Raw genomic sequence first — 22,072 nt, 5'->3', positions numbered from 1 at the left:
CATCCTTTCTAATTTGACCTAGTTTCCACTTTTTGTAGGACTCTATTTTGATTTTTAGATCATTGAAGATCTCCTGATTAAGCCAGGGTTGTCTCTTGCCACACTTCCTATCTTTCCTACGCAGTGGGATAGTTTGCTCTTGTGCCCTTAATAGTGTCTCTTTGAAAAAACGCCAATTGTCTTCAATTGTTTTTCCCCTTAGACTTGCTTCTTATGGGTTCTTACCTACCAACTCCCTGAGTTTGCTAAAGTCTGCCTTCTTGAAATCCATTGTCTTTATTGTGCTGTTCTCCCTCCTACCATTTCTTAGAATCATGAACTCTATCATTTTATGACCACTTTCACTCAAGTTGCCTTCCACTTTCAAATTCTCAATCAGTTCCTCCCTATTTGTCAAAATCAAATCTAGAACAGCCTTCCCCAGTAGCTTTCTCCACCTTCTGAAATGGAATATTGTTTCCAATACATTCCCAGGACTTGTTGGATAATCTGTGCCCTGCAGTGTTATTTTCCCAACAGATGTCTGGGGTGTTGAATTCCCCCATCACCACCAAGTCCTGTGCTTTGGATGATTTTGTTAGGTGTTTTAAAAAAAAGCCTCATCCACCTATTCTTCTGGGTTAGGTGGTCTGTAGTAGACCTCTACCATGACATCACCCTTGTTTTTACCCCTTTTATCCTTACCCAGAGACTTTCAACAAATCTGTCTCCTATTTCCATCTCAACCTCAGTCCAAGTGTATACATTTTTAATATATAAGGCAACACCTCCTCCCCTTTTCCCCGGCCTGTCCTTCCTGAGAAAGCTGTACCCTTCTATACCAATATTCCAGTCATGCGTATTATGCCACCAACTCTCTGTGATGCCAACTATGTCATGGTTGTGTTATTTACTAGCATTTTGAGTTCTTCCTGCTTATTCCCTATACAGACATTTAAGATACTGATTTGATTTCCTGCCCCCACAGTTCTGTCTTGTCTCTCCGTTATCCCTGCTATAACAGCCCATGCTCCCCCCACATTCCGACCCTTCTCCCAGATGATGAGCCTCCCCCACCAGAGCTAGATCATCACACTAATGGATTCTGAAACCACTGGGTGGTTCAGGGTATGTCTACACTGCATGGATGAGTCACATGATCTTGGACCGTGTCCCTGGTACTCAGCTATTGTAGGCACGTCAAGCTCAGCATCGTATCAGGCAGCAGGGCCGCCCAGAGGATTCCGGGGGCCCGGGGTCTTCGGCGGCGGGGGGCCCTTCCGTTCCGGGACCCGCCGCCAAAGTGCCCCGAAGACCCGTGTTGGGAGCCCCCCGCCGCCGAATTACCGCCGAAGCGGACCCGCCGCCGAAGCGCAGCCTGGTCTTCGGCGGTAATTCGGTGGCGGGGGGTCCCGCCGCGGGCCTTCGGGGCACTTCGGCGGCGGGTCCCGGAACAGAAGGGGCCCCCGCCACCGAAGACCGGCCTGCGCGGCGGCGGTGGCGGGTCCCGCTTTCCCCGCCCCGGCCCCAGCCTCAGCCTCAGCCTCTTACCCGAGCGCGTCTCCGGCGGGGCCTGAGCTTCGTCCCGCTCAGAGCCGCGCGGTGAGGGGGCGGGACTGTGAGCTCCACGCCGAGCGAAGGCAGCTGCCCCGCCCCCTCTCCACGCCGCTCTGAGCGGGGCGGGGCTCAGGCCCCGTTGGAGCTCCCAGCCCCGCCCCCTGACCACGCGGCTCGGCTCGGGGCGGGGCTCAGGGGCTCGGCCGGAGACTCGGCGCTTGATGCGCTGAGGCTCCAGGAGAGGGGCGGAGGCGGGAGCCTCCGCTCTTCTCTTGGGGGCCCCTGCGGAGCCCGGGGCCCGGGGCAAATTGCCCCCTTTGCCCCCCCCTCTGGGCGGCCCTGCAGTGGTGATTAAACCCTGCTCCAAGCACGGTTTGGCTGGCAGCACGCTGAATACAGCTTGCCCTGGGCTATGCCGCCCACTCAGCACATGTCAGCTCCCTCAAGCCCGCACAATCCTGTTCAGACACCTTAGTGTTCTGTGACAGAGACATGGCTGCCATGGGCTTGGGGCTGAGGCCTGGCCCACTGCTGGGCCTGTCTGTCAATTACAGTTTGCTCCTTGGCCTGGGGGAAAAGATCCATGGGCAACCTGGAGAGCCTTCGGATCTCCCTTTTCACCCCTTCTTCCTGCAAAGAGAAAAACCAGGCACTGGCTGAATGGGGCAGCAGATCCCACTGTGCCCAGGTGCAAGCTAGGGCGAGCTGATTTACAGCACCACGCGGAAAGCCTCAGTTTCAATCATCCATTTGAATCAACTTTTCCATTTGCACTTCACTTATTTTCTACAGAAAGGTGAATTCTCATTGGTTGATATAGACATTAAAACAACTTGATTTACAACTAAGATTTGGTACATCTTTTGGCTAGCTAGGAGGGTGCACTATAACTGTGCACATTTCTGTAAGCAATTATTTAGCTTAATATTTTCCGATTTTCATTAACTGAACATTCTTGGTATGCTAGGAAATGACAAATGAGATATTCCTTATTTATTCACTAAAGAACGTTTTGCTCATGATTTGTGTGAAGCTGCATTAGAATGGTAACTGGGATTTAATTAAACACCGAAAATAGCATATACAATATGTATTTATCAAACAAAAATACCTAAAATGTTTGTGATACATAAGTTTCTCTGACCAAAATACGTTTCACATTTACAACTAAATGATCTATTAAACAGAGGGTTTAACTGTAGTCAGAGATTTAAACTGATTATTTCAGGTCAGCCTGGGAACATTTTTAGATCTGCCTAAGTGAAAGTGACTGGAGCTTAAGATCCTACCTGCCTAAGCCGCTTGAAAATGAGACAACAGTCTCCTACATTACTCAGGCTGCCCTTCAAACTTTTAAAACTAGTAGATTTCATCCCTTCCCTCCTTGTTTTTATTCCATGACTGGAAGAGAAAGACGAGATCCCCAACTTTTTCAACTGCCAACCAATTTCTCAGCTTTAACTGAATTAGTCCAAATGAAGAAAATATTCTTTCTGTGCCTGCAGAAGAGGCTACTGCTGTCAAAAGCTGGTTTAGCCCTTCTGCAAGCTCTGGCTCTAGCTAGTGCCTTCCACCACTGACCTTCTTTAGAACATCACCAGCCTGCCAGAAGCTGGGAGTGGATGACAGCAGATGGCTCACTCAATAATTGCCCTGTTCTGTATATTCCCTCTGCAGCATCTGGTGCTGGCCACTGTCACAGGACAGGACACTGGGCTAGATGGACCATTGGTCTGACTCAGTATGGCCCTGCCTATGTTCTTATCAGCAAACATGTACTACTTGACTGATCCTTCCCCACCGTGAAATTTACTGATGGCCTGATTGATGGGTGATTATTAGATGTCCATTTCATAGCAGCATCTTCTTCAGCAGTTAGGCATCTAGAATATTGGCAAGAAAATGAGGTGGAGAAAGTGATGGATCCATCTGCTTCTTTACTGCCTGCAATTTGACTTTGTTGGTGGGTCTTTCTTTCTTCAAGTTCTCTTGAAGCACCTTCCAAATTTCAAGGGCATAAGCCAAGCAGCAGTGATTTGCAGTTTGTCCGAGGCTATGGAACTAGGGCTCAGGATATTTAGTGTGTCATCTACATTTTTCTTTAGTCCGATGTCTATTTTGGCTGCGATTGTTTCATCTGTTTTGTCACAATTTTCTTCAAAAATTGCCAATTCTTAATAAACAGCTCCGAAGAGTCAACCACTGGATGCTATCGTTCATCATGGGGGAGAATTGGTTTGGATCCTCCAGCTCTCTTCAGGGAAGCTGAAGCAAAGTGGTTGTTAGATGGATTTTGCAATTTCAACAATATTTTCCTTTATTCTTGGAGTTGTACTTAAGTCTTGGGCTAAAACATATGTCAAATGAGCCCAGCACCTGTATGTTATAAGTTTCAGATGCCCTTCATTATCTTCTTCTAGATTTCATCTCATCTTTGCTCCATTTGCAGTACTGTGACAAAGTTACACAGCTGACACTTGAATTTTTGTTCATACCCTATCAGAGTTTTTACTGCTGCTTCTTTTAAGTATTCTGATATATGAGCATTTCCTGATATATCAATTGTTTTTGTAAGATACAACCCCATCTTCTGCTGTCACACCAGCACATATTACTGGATCACTGTGTACACTGCTCCACCCATCAAGTTTCAGATTAATGAATTTTCGGTCAATGTTGTTTGCACACTGTTTGATTTCCTTCTCATACATTGTACCAGCAACCTCCCAGCAATGTCTGCTCTGCTGGGTGGAGAACTGTCCATGAAATGTTTGCTCTGAACAAGACAAAAGGGAGAATTAGTTGTTTAAATGAACTACACAATATTTTCATCTGTGAGTCTAGCTGGAATTGGTTGGTTCAGATTACGAACTCATCCCTGGTTTTACTGGATGATGAAGAAAGACTTTTTATTATCCAGGTAATTTATCGTCTGATGTATGTTTAGTTGCAGCACTGAGGGTGGGACCAGCCGATCACTCTGAAGTTGTAGGAATTGCAGACAATGGATGTTCATAGATCCTTATGTCTAAGCTGGCCACTGAAACAAAATAGTAAAAAAAGTCATTCTTTCACTGAGTATTACTCAGTGCGCTGCTTGAAAATAATGAGATTACAAGACTGATGAAAGATCCCTTCTATTGTGCCACTGTTTAAATGATATTTATTCTAAACCCAGTTTTAGACGAAAATAATTAATACACCATAAGGGTTATCTACAACTATTTAAAACCTTGTCACTAGCAATATACCAAACAGCTTGACTTCTTAAAAAATGTTAAAATTAATAAATGCCTAATAAAGCTTTACTTTTAAATTGGAAATCTATACGTAGGAGATTTGATTATATTGAGCAATAAAAAATCATTTCAGAAGTCCCAGCAGGAAGAGTAAAAATTTAATGGATAAATACAGGAACTCCTAACTTAACATTGTAGTTATGTTCCTGAAAAATGTGACTTTAAGCAAAACAATGTTAAGCTAATCCAATTTCCCCATAAGAATTAATGTAAATAAGGGCGTTAGGTTCCAGGGAAATTTTTTTCACCAGGCAGAAGACTATATATATTGTGATGGTGCAAGGCCGGATGGCTACAGGAAAGTATTGAGGAGCAGGTATGTTAGCTCCAGGCTAAGCAAATCCCTAGTACCATGGGAACCAAAATGGCAGTTGCTCCAGGCTAATCAAGGCACCTGGGGCCAATTAAGAACTTTCTAGAAGGCACCGGAGAGAGCTACATTGATTGGAGCACCTGCAGCCAATCAGGACAGGCTAATCAAGGCACCTGGTATAAAAAGGGGAGCTCACTCCAGTCTAGGGAGGAGGAGCCAGAGGAAAGAAGTGCGCATGAGGAGCTGGGAGCAAGAGACACAAGGAACTAAGAACTGAGAGGTGGTACTACTGGAGGATTGAGGAAACACCATACAATCAAGCAGTATCAGACACCCGGAGGATCCTATGGTGAGGATAAAGAAGGTGTTTGAAGGAGGCTATGGGGAAGTAGCCCAGGGAGCTGTAGCGGTCAAGCAGCGGTTACAAGTAGCACTGTAGAGACTGCTGCAATTCACAGGGCCCTGGGCTGGAACCCGGAGTAGAGGGCGGGCCCGGGTTCCCCCTAGTCCGCTACTCCTAATCAGACATAGGAGTAGTTGATCCAATCTATGGGTTTCATCCAAGGGGAAAACCACTGAGGGGAAGAAATCCGCCACTAAGCGCAGGACCTACTAGAGGAGAGGAGGAACTTTGCCACAACATATATACACACACATGCAATATAAGTTTTAACAAATGATTTAATACTGGTACACAGTGATGATGATTGTGAAGCTTCGTTGAGGTGGAGGAGTCAGAGGGTGGGATATTTCCCAGGGAATGCCTCACTGCTAAATGAACTAGCAATTGACTGAGCCCTCAAGGGTTAACTCTCACAACACTGTACAAGGCAGCAGGAAAGGAGGGAGGGCAGACAGAGACACACACCCTGTGCATGAGAGAAAAAATGCGCATTTCCCCTTTAAGTAGCTGACCCCAGGCTTAAGTACACTGCCTTGCTAATTACGGTAAATCAGCTTGCTAAGACCTGAGACCAAAGCTACTGCCTAGAAGCTCCCTCCCTCCGTCGTGTGTCCCCCCCCCCGATCTATGGAAGATAGGGGTAAGCGGGGTGCAGGAGCAGGGGGGAGACACCCTGACATTAGACCCCCTTTTCCCCCTCCCCCCATACAGCAAGCAGGAGTCTCTGGGAGCAGCTCCAAGGCAGAGGGCAGGAGCAGCACATGGCAGTGCGGGGAGGGACAGCTGCTGCACAGGGAACTTAGGGGAGTGGGGAGCTGATAGGGGGGCTGCTGGTTCACCCTGGTTCCAGCCACCCACAGGCTAGCTGCAACGGGCTGCTCTTCCTGCAAGCAGTGGGCAAAGCAGGCGGCTGCCAAACGACGTTAGAAGGGAGCATTGCACAACTTTAAACGAGCATGTTCCCTAATTGATCAGCAATTTAACACTGAAGCAATGTTAACCGGGATGACTTTAAGTGAGGAGTTCCTGTACTCCCACAGCAAACTAGCCTGCCAATTATATTTTGAACACAAACAGTTCAAAATTCATGAGCAATCCTCCCAAACCACAAACTGAGGCCAATCAGTGAAGTGCTCGTTTACTTGCATGGAAAGCCATGGTGGGCCTTCTGTAAGAATAGTGCCAAAATAAGATTACTAACCAGCTGAGCCAGATTATTCAGACATGCCCACATCACCATCTGTGACGCCATTGCCTTCAGAGGAGCATTGTTCAGAATGTTGTTTCATTCCAGCCACCAGGCCTTGGAGCTCTTGGATGCCCTGTTTGCACTGGCCATGTATTTGGTGTTAATGCTTTTCATTCAACTTGCGTAAGCCTGAACCGATGTTTCAGCAGCCGGAAGGGGCTGTTCCTACAGCTCCTCGCCTGGCAAGCCATGCCCTGGCCAACTGGCCTAGCTATAACCCGAGGTATGAATGCTGGGCTATATCCCACCTGGCGCTCCCACTAGCTCAGCTCCACCTGCACTGAATCATAGAATCTCAGGGTTGGAAGGGACCTCAGGAGGTATCTAGTCCAGCCCCCTGCTCAAAGCAGGACCAAACCCAACTAAATCATCCCAGCCAGGGCTTTGTCAAGCCGGACCTTAAAAACCTCTAAGGAAGGAGATTCCACCACCTCCCTAGGTAACCCATTCCAGCGCTTCACCACCCTCCTAGTGAAAAAGTTTTTCCTAATGTCCAACCTTAACCTCCCCCTCTGCAACTTGAGACCATTACTCCTTGTTCTGTCATCTTCTACCACTGAGAACAGTCTAGATCCATCCTCTTTGGAACCCCCTTTCAGGTAGTTGAAAGCAGCTATCAAATCCCCCCTCATTCTTCTCTTCTGCAGGCTAAACAATCTCAGTTCCCTCAGCCTCTCCTCAGAAGTCATGTGCTCCAGCCCCCTAATCAGCCCCCTGGAAATTTCCACTGCTTGCATCCGAAGAAGTGGGTATTCACCCACGAAAGCTCATGCTGCAAAACGTCTGTTACCATATTTTCCGGCGTATAAGGCGACTGGGCGTATAAGACAACCCTCTAATTTTACAATTAAAACATAGGTTTTGGCCTATACTCGCCGTATAAGACGACCCCCCTTCTGAGGGGGGGAGCCCAGAGCCTTTTAAATCCCAGCCGCGGCGGGGAGTCAGAGGGCTCTGGGCTGCCTGCTGCGGCGGGGAGCCCAGAGCCTTTTAAATCCCAGCCGCAGCGGGGAGTCAGAGGGCTCTGGGCTGCCCGCTGCGGCGGGGAGCCCAGAGCCTTTTAAATCCCAGCCGCGGCAGGGAGTCAGAGGGCTCTGGGCTGCCCGCTGCGGCGGGGAGCCCAGAGCCTTTTAAATCCCAGCCGCGGCGGGGAGTCAGAGGGCTCTGGGCTGCCCGCTGTTTATACCCGGCGTATAAGATGACCCCCGATTTTTGGGGGTTGTTTTTTAGTATAGAAAGTCGTCTTATACGCCAGAAAATACGGTAGTCTATAAGGTGCCACAGGATTCTTTGCTGCTTCTAATCATTTTTGTTGCCCTCTGCTGGACTCTCTCCAATTTATCCACATCCTGCTTGTAGTGTGGGGCCCAAAACTGGACACAGTACTCCAAATGAGGCCTCACCAGTGCTGAATAGAGGGGAATGATCACGTCCCTCGATCTGCTGGAAATGCCCCTACTTATACAACCCAAAATGCCATTAACCTTCTTGGCAACAAGGGCACACTGTTGACTCATATTCAGCTTTTCGTCCACCGTAACCCCTAGGTCCTTTTCTGCAGAACTGCTGCCCAGCCATTCGGTCCCTAGTCTGTAGCGGTGCATGGGATTCTTCCGTCCTAAGTGCAGGACTCTGCACTTGTCCTTGTTGAACCTCATCAGGTTTCTTTTGGCCCAATCCTCTAATTTGTCTAGGTCCCTCTGTATCCTATCCCTACCCTCCAGCGTATCAACCACTCCTCCCAGTTTAGTGTTGTCTGCAAACTTGCTGAGGGTGCAATTAATCCCATCATCCAGATCATTAATAAAGATGTTATTGGGGGAAGGGATAGCTCAGTCTGTTGAGCATTGGCCTGCTAAACCCAGAGTTGTGAGTTCAATCCTTGAAGGGGCCACTTAAGGATCTGGGGCAAAAATTGGTCCTGCTAGTGAAGGCAGGGGGCTGGACTCAATGACCTTTGAAGGTCCCTTCCAGTTCTAGGAGATTGTATGTTGAACAAAACCAGCCCCAGCATCGACCCTTGGGGCACTCCACTTGATACGAGCTGCCAACTAGACATGGAACCATTGATCACTATCCGTTGAGCCCGACCATCTAGCCAGCTTTCTATTCACCTTACCATCCATTCATCCAGCCCAGACTTCTTTAACTTGCTGGCAAGAATACTGTGGGAGACTGTATCAAAAGCTTTGCTAAAGTCCAGAAATAGTACATCCACTGCTTTCCCCTCATCCACAGAGCCGGTTATCTCATCATAGAAGGCAATTAGGTTAGTCAGGCATGACTTGTCCTTGGTGAATCCATGCTGACTGTTCCTGATCACTTTCCCCTCCTTTAAGTGGTTCAGAATTGATTCCTTGAGGACCTGTTCCATGATTTTTCCAGGGACTGAGGTGAGACTGACTGGCCTGTAGTTCCCTGGATTTTCCTTCTTCCCTTTTTTAAAGATGGGCACTACATTAGCTTTTTTCCAGTCGTCCGGGACCTCCCCCGCTCTCCATGATTTTTCAAAGATAATGGCCAATGGCTCTGCAATCACATCGGCCAACTCCTTTAGCACCCTCGGATGCAGCGCATCCGGCCCCATGGACTTGTGCTCATCCAGCTTTTCTAAATAGTCCCGATCTACTTCTTTCCCCACAGAGAGCTGGTCACCTCCTCCCCATACCGTGCTGCAGAGTGCAGCTGTCTGGGAGCTGACCTTGTCTGTGAAGACAGAGGCAAAAAAAGCATTGAGTACACTAGCTTTCTCCACATCCTCTGTCACTAGGTTCCCTCCCTCATTCAGCAAGGGGCCCACACTTTCCTTGACTTTCTTCTTGTTGCTAACATACCTGAAGAAACCCTTCTTGCTACTCCTAACATCTCCGGCTAGCTGCAACTCCAAGTGTGATTTGGCCTTCCTAATTTCACTCCTGCATGCCTGAGCAATACTTTTATACTCCTCCCTGGTTATTTGTCCAATCTTCCACTTCTTGTAAGCTGTTCTTTTGTGTTTAAGACGAGCAAGGATTTCACTGTTAAGCCAAGCTGGCGCAAGCTTGGCCTCTGAAGGAGCATTCCCTGGGGCCCACGACCCCCTTGAAAACTGAGGAGTCGAGCTGCTTGCACCTGCAATGGGCGATTTCCCTGGATTTCCCAAACAGCAGCATGTTTCCTGGCCCCTGTGCCTTGCACCACAGGATGGCAAACCACAGCCCAGACACCCATGAGCTAAATCAACCTCCCCGCCACGGCATCAGCCCCACTTCACGGCTGGGGGAACCAAAGCACAGAGCAGGGACATACCCTGAGGTCCCCAGGGGGAGATACAACCCCAGGAGCCCGACCCCAGTGCTCAGACTGCTGGGGGGATGAAGCTGGGAGTGTCTTGGCCTGGCCACGCTGCACCATGGCACAGTGCTGCTGCTTGCCCCAGCACTGGCAGATGCAGCCCCACTAGCATAGCTGGCAGCAGGCTGGCGCTGAGCCCAGGTCTCTCCTCCTCTTGCCTGCAGTATGCCTCCTGCTCTGGGAACAAGCAAGCAGTGCAGCTGCTGGGAAGGAACAGCTACTTCTCTCTCTTTGCCAACCCCCCGTGTTTGATCAGCCAGCGCCAGCGGCTGGCATGCCCGGCCCCGGAGATGACCCTGCGCCAGATCAGCCAGCTCATCCGGGTCTTGAGGCAGCTGAGACTGCGGGACGCTAAAGAGGCCGAGCCCCCCCCAACTCCGAGGTAAGCAGGGAGGGTGAGTGTGGGGGACTGTGGATCCTGGCAGCAGCGAGTTCTCCACCCCTGCATGGCAGGTGAAGGGACGAGTTAACAGCCCTCGCTCTGCACTAGCCGAGCAAGGACAGCAGGGACTGATGTGGTGCAAATACCTCTGGGGTGCCATGGATTGTGCATTCGGGCTGGATTCTGCTCTGACCCACAGTGCGCAGCAGCAGTCACTGCATGGACTCTGGGGGGTTGACACCAGAACAGCTGTGAGCAGGCTGCAGCCCAGGCCTTTCTCCTGGCTGGAGCTAAACCCCACCCAGGCAGGGTACCTGGAGTGGGACAGATGGGTGCCCACGAGAGCACCCCTCTGGGGCTCTCCAGCTGCTCCAGACACTGACCTTGCCCTGGAGCCAGCCCCGCCTGGCAGATCCGTAGTGAGCTGGAGCCAGCCCCGCCTGGCAGGATCCTTAGTGAGCTGGAGCCAGCCCCGCCCGACAGGATCCGTAGTGAGCTGGAGCCAGCCCCGCCCGACAGGATCCTTAGTGAGCTGGAGCCAGCCCCGCCCGACAGGATCCGTAGTGAGCTGGAGCCAGCCCCGCCCGGCAGGATCCTTAGTGAGCTGGAGCCAGCCCCGCCCGGCAGGATCCGTAGTGAGCTGGAGCCAGCCCCGCCCGGCAGGATCCGTAGTGAGCTGGAGCCAGCCCCGCCCGGCAGGATCCTTAGTGAGCTGGAGCCAGCCCCGCCTGGCAGGATCCTTAGTGAGCTGGAGCCAGCCCCGCCTGGCAGGATCCTTAGTGAGCTGGAGCCAGCCCCGCCTGGCAGGATCCGTAGTGAGCTGGAGCCAGCCCCGCCTGGCAGGATCCTTAGTGAGCTGGCCGGTGCATTTTTGGGCACCTCTTCTAGCCCAGCAGGCGGGCAAAGGGGATTGTGAGAGTGCAGGAGAGAGCCCACAAGGGGGCAAGTGTGGAGAGGCTCGGTGACTGCAGGCCCAGTAGCAGCAGGCTGGCGCACAGGGGTCTGGCCAGAGGGGCTGGCGTACATCTGACCCTACTATCCTCTCTCCCTCTCAGCAGAAGCCGCTCTGCCAGCGTCTCCACAGCGTCCCAGCAGTCTCAAGGCTGGGCTAACCCTTGCCTGCGCTGCTTCCAGAGACGGCGCAGCTGCAGCCCACCCTGCGTGGGCTGAGGGGAAGGAGCCAGTCGACAGGAGCGCCTGAATGTCTCTGCACTGGCCTGGAGGAGAGGAACCCCTGCCCCACAGAACCCCCGGCACTCCAATCGTCCCATTCCTCACAGCGTTGGCCTCTAGCTGGCTGCAATGACCCTCCCCGGGGGCTGGGCCAGTTTCAGAGGGGGGTGACCCAGCCCCCCAGACACAGGGGTTGGCGTAGCCATGTCCCCCTCGGGAGCCTGGCAGCAGCAGAGCAATGACATGCCCAGCAAGGGCCCCACTTAGCTATGGATATGGGGTGCTCCAGCTGGCCCAGCCGCAGGGTGTGTCCTTCCTTGGGCCAGTCACCCTGCTCCCTGGCCACTCTCTGGCAGTGCTCACAGGCATCACCCGTCCCCACTGCCATGCTGGCACAGGGATGGAATCCCCCCACAATCCCCAAGCTGCAAACCTCCCCCACCCTGGGGAATGTCCTTGATTTGGCATCACTGGCTGGTGCTGGGCAGGCATTGCTGGGTCACACCCATCACCTGCAGCCTGGGAGCCCCATGCTCGTAGCTTTGTCACCAGAGCACAACTCCCCTAGCATGGCTGGACTCCAGCCTTGGGTTAGCAGGAGTCCTCCCGCCGGAGCCATCTCAGCCTCCCTGCGCTGACCCATGGCCCTGCCCTGCCTGTGGCTGCGCCACTCAAGGGCTGGGCTCCACTAGTGATTCATAAAACAAGGCTTTGAATTCCTGCCGTGAGGCAGGGTCTCTTCTCCGAGCCCAAGGGTGGCCAGTGCAGGAGCAGCGCAGGGCTCCAGGCCTAGGGCTCAAAGGGCAAACTGAGCTGCTGCTCCCTCCCACTGATCACCCCGGCAAATAAAGGGGACACTGCTACACTGTGGGCGTGGCCTGTGCTTACCGCAGAGCGACGTTCACCTGGTGCGGGCAGGGGGCAGCAGCTAAGCTGCATGGACGGGACAGGCGGGAGGCAGAGGAGTGCTCAACACTCGTTAGCTGGTGACCCTGCCTAACCAGCGGCCGAATTACACTGAGCTAGTGCAGGGAGAGGGGCCAGTTTCTGCCAATGCTCACAGCTCCGCAAGTGCTCCCCTAATTCACCCCCCATACGCCTCTGCAATCCCCAGCCCTGATCTCCCCCCTGCTCCTGCCCTGCAGCCCCCTATGCTGTTCCCCACCCACAGCTCTGCCCCCTGCTCCTGCCCTGCAGCCATTCCAGCTATTCCATTCCTGTTCTCCCCCTACACCGCTGCTCCTGCCCTGCAGGCTCCTTGGTTAGCCCAGCCCAGCCAGTCCCGCCCTGGCTCCCGAGCAGCAGGATGACACCGCACAGTGGCCTAGGGAGGGCTGGCAGAGACTGCAGCAGGTAACTCACTGCTTGCCCCAGCTTTTTGCTCACTCCGCTACTCTCACAGCGACCAAACTCGGCTGCCCTCTTGGTTACTGCAAAGGAAAGTGCATGTGCCCAGTTTGATTTCCGCCCACTGGCAGATGCCCGGTCCCAGGACCCATGCACACACACTGACCAACAAACTCTGGCCCAGAGCCCTGGCTCTGTCACTGACTGCAATCTTGGGCAAGCCACCGAGGCAGAGATTTTCAAAAAAGCCTAAGGGAATTAGGTGCCCAACTCCCTTGGACTCCTTTGAAAATCTCAGCCTTACTCATACTGTGCCTCAGTTTCCCCATATGTAAATATTGAACAAAACTGAAAGACTTGTGAGGGGGTGCAAAGGCAAATTCGTTAAGGTCATCAACAGCTCTGAGCTCAGCAGCTGGATGGGGCAGAGCCAGGCCATGGGCAGTGACCTAGGAACAGCTGGCAGTCGTATGTGAACAAGCGACTGAGGAGGCTGGGTGGGGAATTCCCTGGGACCCAGCGAACATGTGGGGGCAGAAGTGGAAAGGCCAATAGGCTGCATGAAGAGTCTTGTAAATAACGTGGTCACGATGAGAGCCCGGTGGTACCAACCCAGTTTCCCTTTCCCCTGCCAGCTGTCTGCCTCTGGCGTTCCCTTCCCCCAGGGCCTGCCTCTGGCGTTGCGGCCCTGACCTCACAGAGAAGAGCTGCTAACTAAGCCAAGCTCTGGCAGAGCCTGGAGTAAAGCTCCCAGGGGGCAGGTCCTGCAGGGTGGATGTGGTGCTGGAGCTATTTGAACAGGTGCCTTAATTAAACACTGACCTCCCACATGTGGCAGGCAGGCAGGCGTGTCTGCATTGGGATCCCCCCCCCCCCCCAGGAGGAGGTGCCAGCATAAGCCATGCTATGGGATGGCAGGAGAAAAGGACAAGGCCAAAGGCTCGACAGCCAAAGGGAAGTGGACACAGCTGTCAGAGTCTACCCTCACTTGAAACTGGGGGGTTTCAAAGTGAGGACCCGCATGTCTTCCCCCACCCCAAAATCCTAGGGTAGGTCTCCCCTTTGCTGCCACCATGTCATAGGTCTCACCCCCACTTGGAACTGTTGGGCTCCAATGTGGGGACCTGACTTGGTTTCCCTCTAAACTAAAATCCTAGTTTAGATCTAGTAAAGCTGCCACCAATCAGATATGTGGATTGAGACACAGTCCTTCCCCACAATCCTAGGGGATTCCAAGAGCCCCAAATCCATGGAGTTCTTACACCCAGGAGAAATAAACCATTCCCCCTGCTTCCTCCCCCCCCCTCCCTTTTCCTAGGAGAGATACCGGGATCTAACTACAGAGGGATACCTCCCCCTTCTCTTTCCCTGAGAATCCACCCAAGGAAAGACCAAACAAGTCCTTAATAGAAAAGAAAAGAATTTATTAAAGAATAAAAAGAAAGTAACTTGTCTCTGTAATCCAAGATAGAACCATGCAGGGTCTAAACTTATCAATCTCTGGAGAGAATGCCCCCTCCCTTCTTTCTCAGTAAAAGCAATATCAGCAAACAGGAATAAAGAATTTCCTTTAGCAAAACACACAATTGCAAATGTAGAAATCAAATTATAAGACTAATTCGCCTTTCTAATTAATACTATTTAATAGTAGAAACTACTCCAGGAGAACTTGGAGACATGACTGGCCTCTCTTAGATCCAAAAAGAGAACTCTCTAACAAAGAACACAGACAAAGGCTTCCCTCCACAGAGATTTGAAAAAATCTTGTCTCTGATTGGTCCTCTGGTCAGGTGGTCACCAGGTACTGCAGGTTAACCCTTTACAGGTAAAAGAGACCGTAACCCTGATCTGTTTATTTATGACAACAGCACCCTGGAAATTCGTGTGCTCAGGGCCGAGGTGACTGCTAGATGTAGGATCAGGAAGGGAATTCCTACACCCCCCAACTCCCTGCCACCTTCCTTTGTGGGGTTTCAGGACCAACCCCCAGGATCAGGCAGGTGTGGGATCCTACCCAGACAAGTACAGCTGCTGCTGGCGGGGCCCTACAACGGTGCTATATTGAGAGATCACAGTTCTGGGTGCCCCAAGGACTCCAACCCAGCCCTCTGGCCAGGGCTCCAGCTGGATGCTGGCCATGCTGTTCCTTGGCCAGGTAGAGGGGTCACTGCCGCATCGCCTTTTGGGGGCAGGGCTCGGTACATTACAAGTTGCTGCAGGCCCAGCCGAACAGACTGGGAGCCCAACACTTTGAATCAAAAAGCACAGCAGGATTCAAACCGCCCTGGATCCCCTCCATCAGAGCTATGCTCCAGGGTCCCTTGGAGGGTCCCCTGCAGTGTGCCAGTGCCCCCCCCCCCAAGCAGCCCCACTCTTCCTTCACCTCCTAGCCTGAGCCTCTGGGCTCCGGCCCTCCTGCTTCATATCCCAAGCTCTGCCCTGCAAGTCAGGCCCTGAGCAGAGACGCGTTTGCTCTTCAGGGAAGTACCCCAAACACAGCAGGGTTTATTAGTCAGCTGGGACACAGGCCGGCAAGGCCTTGGGCTAGCACAGAGAAGTGAAGGTTAAAGCACAGTCCGTTAGGGCCAAGCCAGCACAGCGGGATTGCAGCTTTGGCTCTGTTGCTCTGAGCTGGAAGGAGGCTCAGGAGAGAGAGACAGCTTCCTCCAGAAGGCCTTCGGTCTTGAGCTGCTCTCTGCTCAACCTCCCTGCTGGGGGCGGGGGCGGGAACCTCCTTCCCCTCAGGTATTGTTTCCAAAGTGTCAATGGTTTGGGGCATTGGGGCTTTCTATTGTCTCTTCAGGGGTCTGCATCGATACAGTGGGTTTCTGACAGTTCCTTACTGGTCCTATTGGCTGCGGCCCAGACAGCAAGGGGACACCCACCCCTCATGTCCTGTACTGCCCCAAGAGCAGATTCCACGAGGCAGCCATGCAAAGTGCAGAGGGAAACTGAGGCACACACCAGCATCATAAAAATATTACAGTGGATTCCCACTTAGTTCCAGGGAAGACTGAAAAAAACCCAAAGATTACACAAGGGCTCTGCAGCGCCCTGCTGCAGCGCACAAGCCAAACTCCGGCCCTTGGGGGGCAGGTCATCCTGGAACTGGTCCTGTGGGGTTCTCGGACCTCCCTCTGAAGCAGCTGGTGCTGGCCACTGGGCTAAGTGGCCTCGGGTCGGACTTTGGCTAGTACGCACTCTGCGCCTGACAGAGCCGGAAAGCTTTCACTCTGGGCGGAGGCAAGGCTGAGCCCTGGGCTCCCTTCCCGGGAGAGGCTGCTTTCTAAGGCAGTAACTTGAGCCGGGGCTCATGAGGGTTATGCTGGTACCCAGTCTGCACGGAAGAGCTCAGAGTATTGGCATGTACCATGGATGCACTAACACTGTCTAGAAATTCCCTGCCCTTGTGCCAAGCCCCCAGGACATACACCGAGCCCCCCCCACACACACAGGGAATGCCCTGTGCTGGCTAGTGTCCGCTGCTGTAAAGCCCCAGGGCCAACCAGGCAAGGTGGCTCAGAGAGATGGGTGAGTGACTGCTAGGGACGGACTGGGCCCGAATCTCACCTGCACTCATGGTCCAAGATAAACTGGGATCAGAGTCTGCAGCTCACGTATTAACCCGCAGGCCACTCTGTGCCCTTCAGAAGGAATACAAGAGTCATCTCCAACAGAAACTAACGAGGTTTATTAGCATTACTGGATGCTGCTGGCCACAGTCCCAGATGCCTTTTAATGGGACAGTAATTCCAATGAGTCAGCTTCCCTTCAGTACAGACCCCGCATACCTGGAAAGAGTCCATTTGTCAACCCTGCTTCTGCACCCAGCCCCAGTGAGCTGGTGCCTCGCACCCAGGCCAGAGGGAACTGCCCTCTCAAGCCAACACTGCAGCTAACATTGCAGGAGGATCCTGTATTTTGGAGGCTCGCATCCTGCTCTCTGCTCTCCTGAGAGGGCACGCGCTGGGCTCTGTTCCCAAATCTCCCTGCTGTGTGCGCCTGCAGACAGAGACAGCCCAAATGAGAAACAGCCTGTCTGCACAGCACCCTGCAGGAATCTCAGAGTATGGGCGGCTGGCAAGCGTGCCCAGGAAGCATGGGATCTTAACAAGCCAAAGTGAAGAGGGCATTACAGGGTGAAGGGGCAAGGGACAAAACCCCACAGGTAGGTGTAAAAAAGGTGACCTTAACAGAGGGCTAGTTGCTGGGGAGGAAGGAGAATGGAAAATTGCAATGGGGCTCAGGCAGTTTCACCAGCATGTTGTCTAACTCTGGGCCCTGTCTACACTACAGCGTCCATTGTTGCCCAGCAATTCCCCTGGTGGAGCTGTACCGGTACAGAAAAGGTCCCACAAACTGCCCTAGTGTAGACAAACCCAAAGTAAGAGCTGTGTGCAGCCTGTACGCTTGGGCCCTACAGTCTGGAAGGCTCTATTCCAAGCACTGAATCTAGGGGCTCCCATGCTAGGTCCCTCATAGAATCTCAGGGTTGGAAGGGACCTCAGGAGGTATCTAGTGCAACCCCCTGCTCAAAGCAGGACCAATCCCCAGACAGATTTCTGCCCCAAATGGCCCCCTCAAGGATTGAACTCACAACCCCGGGTTTAGCAGGCCAATACTCAAACCACTGAGCTATCCCTCCCCTTCATACCCAGTTTCTTCTTTGTGCTACCAAAAATAGTCTCGCTTCCCCAAAGACCCCCCAACAGAAAAAACTCTGAGCAGCTGGGACCAGCCGCTCCAGGACATAGGAACCCCAAAGACCCATAGGAACCAGTCACCTTGGTGCCCGCATGATCTTACTGCCTTCACCTTCAGTCTCCCAGCCCCCCCGCATCGTCACCACCTGCTGCTCCTGTCCTATCTCAGACAGCTGTGCGGGTCAGGGATCTGCTCCAGGCAAGGCCATTTATGGCACGACATTAGGAACAAGCGTGTAGTCCTCCCTCGCAGCTCCCTCAAGCACCTGGAGTGCTGACCAGGCTGAGCTCCTCCCAGCTCCCAGTGGAGGAAAGAGCTCCTCAAACTCCCCAAGCCAACGCAAGAGCATCTTACTGAAGGCCAGCAGGGCGGCCAGCATCCCACACACGGCCTGCTAGGAACGGTCCTTTGAAACAACAAGCTAGGTTGATACCGTCCGATGATTTTTCTGATTTACAGGGGATTTTTTTATGTTATTTTAAAAGTTTTTTTCTTTTAAAAAATAAAACTGTTTCAAATGAAATCTGAATTTAATAGAAAACATATTAAAGCCTAAACTTATTACAACCCCGGAAAACATTTAAATAAAAAATAAATATGCTGAATCCATGAGCCTCTCTCAAAAACACAGGAGTTAAAGTCTGCTTTTCTGAACAAAGAACAACCCCAGGGTGGTGATGGTGGGGATAACTATTAAGGCCGTTTTATAAATATGGCCCAACGGTAAGGAAGTCAGGAGACCGTCTCCTTTTCAAGAAACTTGACAGACTAGGAACTTAGGCTCCAGTCACTTCTACATAAACATATTTGAAAATTGCCCCAGGCTGAATTAAAATAATCCAAGAGCCAACGTAGGTGAGGGATCATCTCTGATTGGACCAATCTGAGCTCTGTGTAGCTCGAAAGCATGTACCTTCCACCAACACAAATCGGACCAATAGAAGATACTGTCTCACTTACCTTCTCTCTCTCTCATATCCGGGGACCAACATGGCTATAACACTGCAAACAACTGAAATCAATTTAATTCACTGACTTCAGTTAATCCCTCTGTTTAGTCAATTATTTAGGTGTAAACGTGACCACGTTTTGATAAGAGAGCTTTATGTAGCCAACACATTTAAGGTTGTTTTGGTTAATAAATGCTATATCCTGTTTTGTGGGTTTCATTAAATTCCAGTTGCCATCCTAATGCAGCTTGACACAAACTATGACCAAACAGCTGATTATCTAGTAAATAAGCAACATCTCATTCACCATTTTCTAACATGCTAAAGATGTACAATAAGAATGTGAAAATATTAATCTAGATCATTTCTTAAATAAATGTGTATAGTTATACTGAGCCCTCCTAGGTAGCAAAAAATGTACCCAAGCCAGTGCAAAGCTCTATTTAATTGTAATGAGAAAGCACCTCTCTTTAGAAAATAAGTGAAGAACAAATAGAAAGGCTGAGTAACATCAGTGATTTAAATGGCCTTGATTTCCAATCAATCCACTCCGCAACAAGTGCTCTGGGCCCAGAGCCAATTCAGCTGCTCTTCTCCAGAGTACGAGGGGGGCTCTGTGGCACAGGCAAGGCTCAGGCTCAAGTCACTGGAGTTCATGAAAGATGCAGGAGGTGGGTATGTAGCTGCATGCTCCTGTGAGATAGTTACAGGGCAGGCCAGTAACCGGACAGCATCAGCGTGGCTCCGGTTACAGATCTTCACCAAGGCACTACAGAACAGCCCCAGCCACGGCTGCACTGCTCAGCCCTGCTCTTCCACCTGAGCTGCTGGGACAGAGCTTAAATTTGGTTGCATCCATTGTGGGGTGAAACTTCATCAAGTGCCCCAATCACTGAGGTGCTGACAGCTGCCAGAATTGATGACAGAGGCCTGGTGCTTAGGCAATGATCAGTCACCTCTCCAATGAAGAGGAAATGTACTCTCCATCTACCACACCCAGGGCGGGGACTATGAGAAGGGGAATGCGATCTAGTGGGCACAAACTTCTGCCCATTTGCTCCAAGCTTGACCCCTTCTGTCCCATCCCCTCCAACTCGTCCCTGTCTTCATCCTGTATCTTACCCACCCCGGCTCCTTGTTCCAGTCCCAATCCCCACTCCTCAAGCTTCTCATCCCAGTCCCAGTCTCCCGATCTCTCCCTGTCCCAGTCCCCCCACTCCTAGCTCCTCATCCAATCTGTCTCCTCCCCGCTTGCCTCCAGTTTCCCCCACACCCATGATTCCCATCCTCATCCAACCTCAGTGTCCTCATATACTCAACTCCTTCTTCCAGTCTCTCTTATCCAGTGCCAGATCTCTCCCTGCACCTGCATACTCCCCAGATCTGCCTCCCTGCCTCCCACCTCACAGGCTCCCAATCTCCTTGCTTAGCCAATCTCAGTCTTCCCCAGCACAACTCCCGGTTTCCCTGTTCTACCCAGGCCTCCATTCTCAGTCCCCGCTCAGGCTCTTTGTCCCACTTTACTCCACTGTCTTCTCGATCCAATTCCTGACCTTTCTGCATTAGGCTCAGGCAGCTTCCTCCTCCATGCTGCCTGGTTCCTTCCGGGGGAGCGCTGAAAGCAAAGGGGAGCATGGAGCACAGAAAGGAGACAGGCTCCTTGCTCTCAGTTCTTGTGCCCAGACCTGGACCAAACACAGCCTACAGCAGCCAGGAACTGCAATGGAGGGAAAGTCCTGCTCAGCCTCTCCAGAGATTTTAGCTGTTAAGAACTAGCAAATCTCTAACTTGTGCATATTGCAATTGTTTCAGTTTTATAACTTGACCAGATTTGGATGGATTTCATGGGGATGGCAAGAGGCACATCCCAAACACAAAGGTCACCCTCCTGCCGAATGTGAAGTCCCTGCTCCAGAGCACGGAGGCACCAGAGCATCTGAAAGAAAAGGTCACCAAAACAGGGAAAACAACCTATTCCCCCCTAGTCTTGCTTTCCAAAATGGTCAAAATGTTTTGGCTGACATTTTCCAAAAGAATTCTGCCGGAGGCAGACACCCAGCATGGAAAATTCCAGCCCAAATTATAGTTGGCAAAGTTATAAGCAACTGGGAGGGGTCTTCTCCTGGGAAGTGTCAGGCCACCGTAACAGGTGAGGCTACCAGCCCTGCCTATAACAAACAGTCTGGAGAAGGTCTTTTCTCCCCGTTTCATAAAACAAGGCCCAGGGGATAGTGGATTAAATTAAAAGGCAGCAAAATTCAGAATGGAGAACAGGAAATATTATTTCACACAAGCACACGTAGTTGGATGATGAAACTGAATCATGGCATGAAATTAGCAAGATTCCAAAAGGGAGTGGCATTTACAGGGATAACAAGACTAGTCAGAGTGATCATACTTATGCAAACAAACGTGGGAAAGGATGTTAAGCTTCATGCTCCGGGGCTTAATCCAACCTCCTAGAGAGATCAGGATGAGACCTAATGTGGGGGCAGATTATCCCACATCTACTACTGCTGGGTTCTTACACCTTCCTCTGATGCACCAGCCTCTACTGGAGGCAGGACACTGCACTAAATGTCTGGCCCTTGGCTCTGATCCAGTCTGGTAGTTCCTGTGTTCTGCCTGCAGCTGCATTGGCTCCGCAGTGCTAAAACAGACAGGCCAGGTGTGTAGAGCCTCTGTTATGGGAATACGCAGGGAGGAATATAATCCCTCTCCCCCCACAGGCTGAGATGCGCTAGCCGGAGTCAGCACTGCCAGCCTGGGCACAGACATTGGCAGGGCAGGAGAAGTGGGGCATTCATTAATGATCTGGAGGATGGCATGGACTGCACTCTCAGCAAGTTTGCAGATGACACTAAACTGGGAGGAGTGGTAGAAACGCTGGGGGGTAGGGATAGGATACAGAGGGACCTAGACAGATTAGAGGATTGGGCCAAAAGAAACCTGATGAGGTTCAACAAGGACAAGTGCAGAGTCCTGCACTTAGGACGGAAGAATCCCATGTACTGCTACAGACTAGGGACCGAATTGCTGGGCAGCAGTTCTGCAGCAAAGGACCTAGGCTTTACAGTGGATGAGAAGCTGGATAAGAGTCAACAGTGTGCCCTTGTTGCCAAGAAGGCTAATAGCATTTTGGGCTGTATAAGTAGGGGCATTGCCAGCAGATCAAGGAAAGTGATCACTCCCCTCTATTCAACATTGGTGAGGCCTCATCTGGAGTACTGTGTCCAGTTTTGGGCCCCACACTACAAGAAGGATGTGGAAAAATTGGAAAGAGTCCAGCGGAGGGCAACAAAAATGATTAGGGGGCTGGAGCACATGACTTATGAGGAGAGGCTGAGGGAACCGGGATTGTTTAGTCTGCAGAAGAGAAGAAT

At 51.5% G+C, this 22,072-nt stretch overlaps 1 protein-coding gene across 2 annotated transcripts in view; it reads right to left on the bottom strand.

Moving 5' to 3' along the window:
* Nucleotides 1-2,631: 2,631 nt before the first annotated feature.
* Nucleotides 2,632-22,072, bottom strand: part of LOC120384724 (zinc finger protein 581-like) — a 38,235-nt gene continuing 18,794 nt past the window's right edge. The window contains exon 4 of one of the 2 annotated variants that reach the window (XR_005589064.1): nt 2,632-4,576. Coding sequence is in view for 1 of the 2 variants with exons in the window: in XM_039503716.1 (XP_039359650.1) it covers nt 16,914-17,037 (124 nt within the window). In the remaining variant the exon portion in view is untranslated. Of the gene's footprint in view, nt 4,577-15,020; nt 17,038-22,072 lie in introns of those variants that run through there. The other variant, XM_039503716.1, reaches the window with a different exon arrangement.

This window comes from Mauremys reevesii, linkage group 16 (genome assembly GCF_016161935.1).
Source record: "Mauremys reevesii isolate NIE-2019 linkage group 16, ASM1616193v1, whole genome shotgun sequence".
Taxonomy (NCBI): Eukaryota; Metazoa; Chordata; order Testudines; family Geoemydidae; genus Mauremys; species Mauremys reevesii.
Note: the sequence above shows the minus strand (reverse complement) of the source record. Positions and strands in the feature narration are given on the sequence as shown.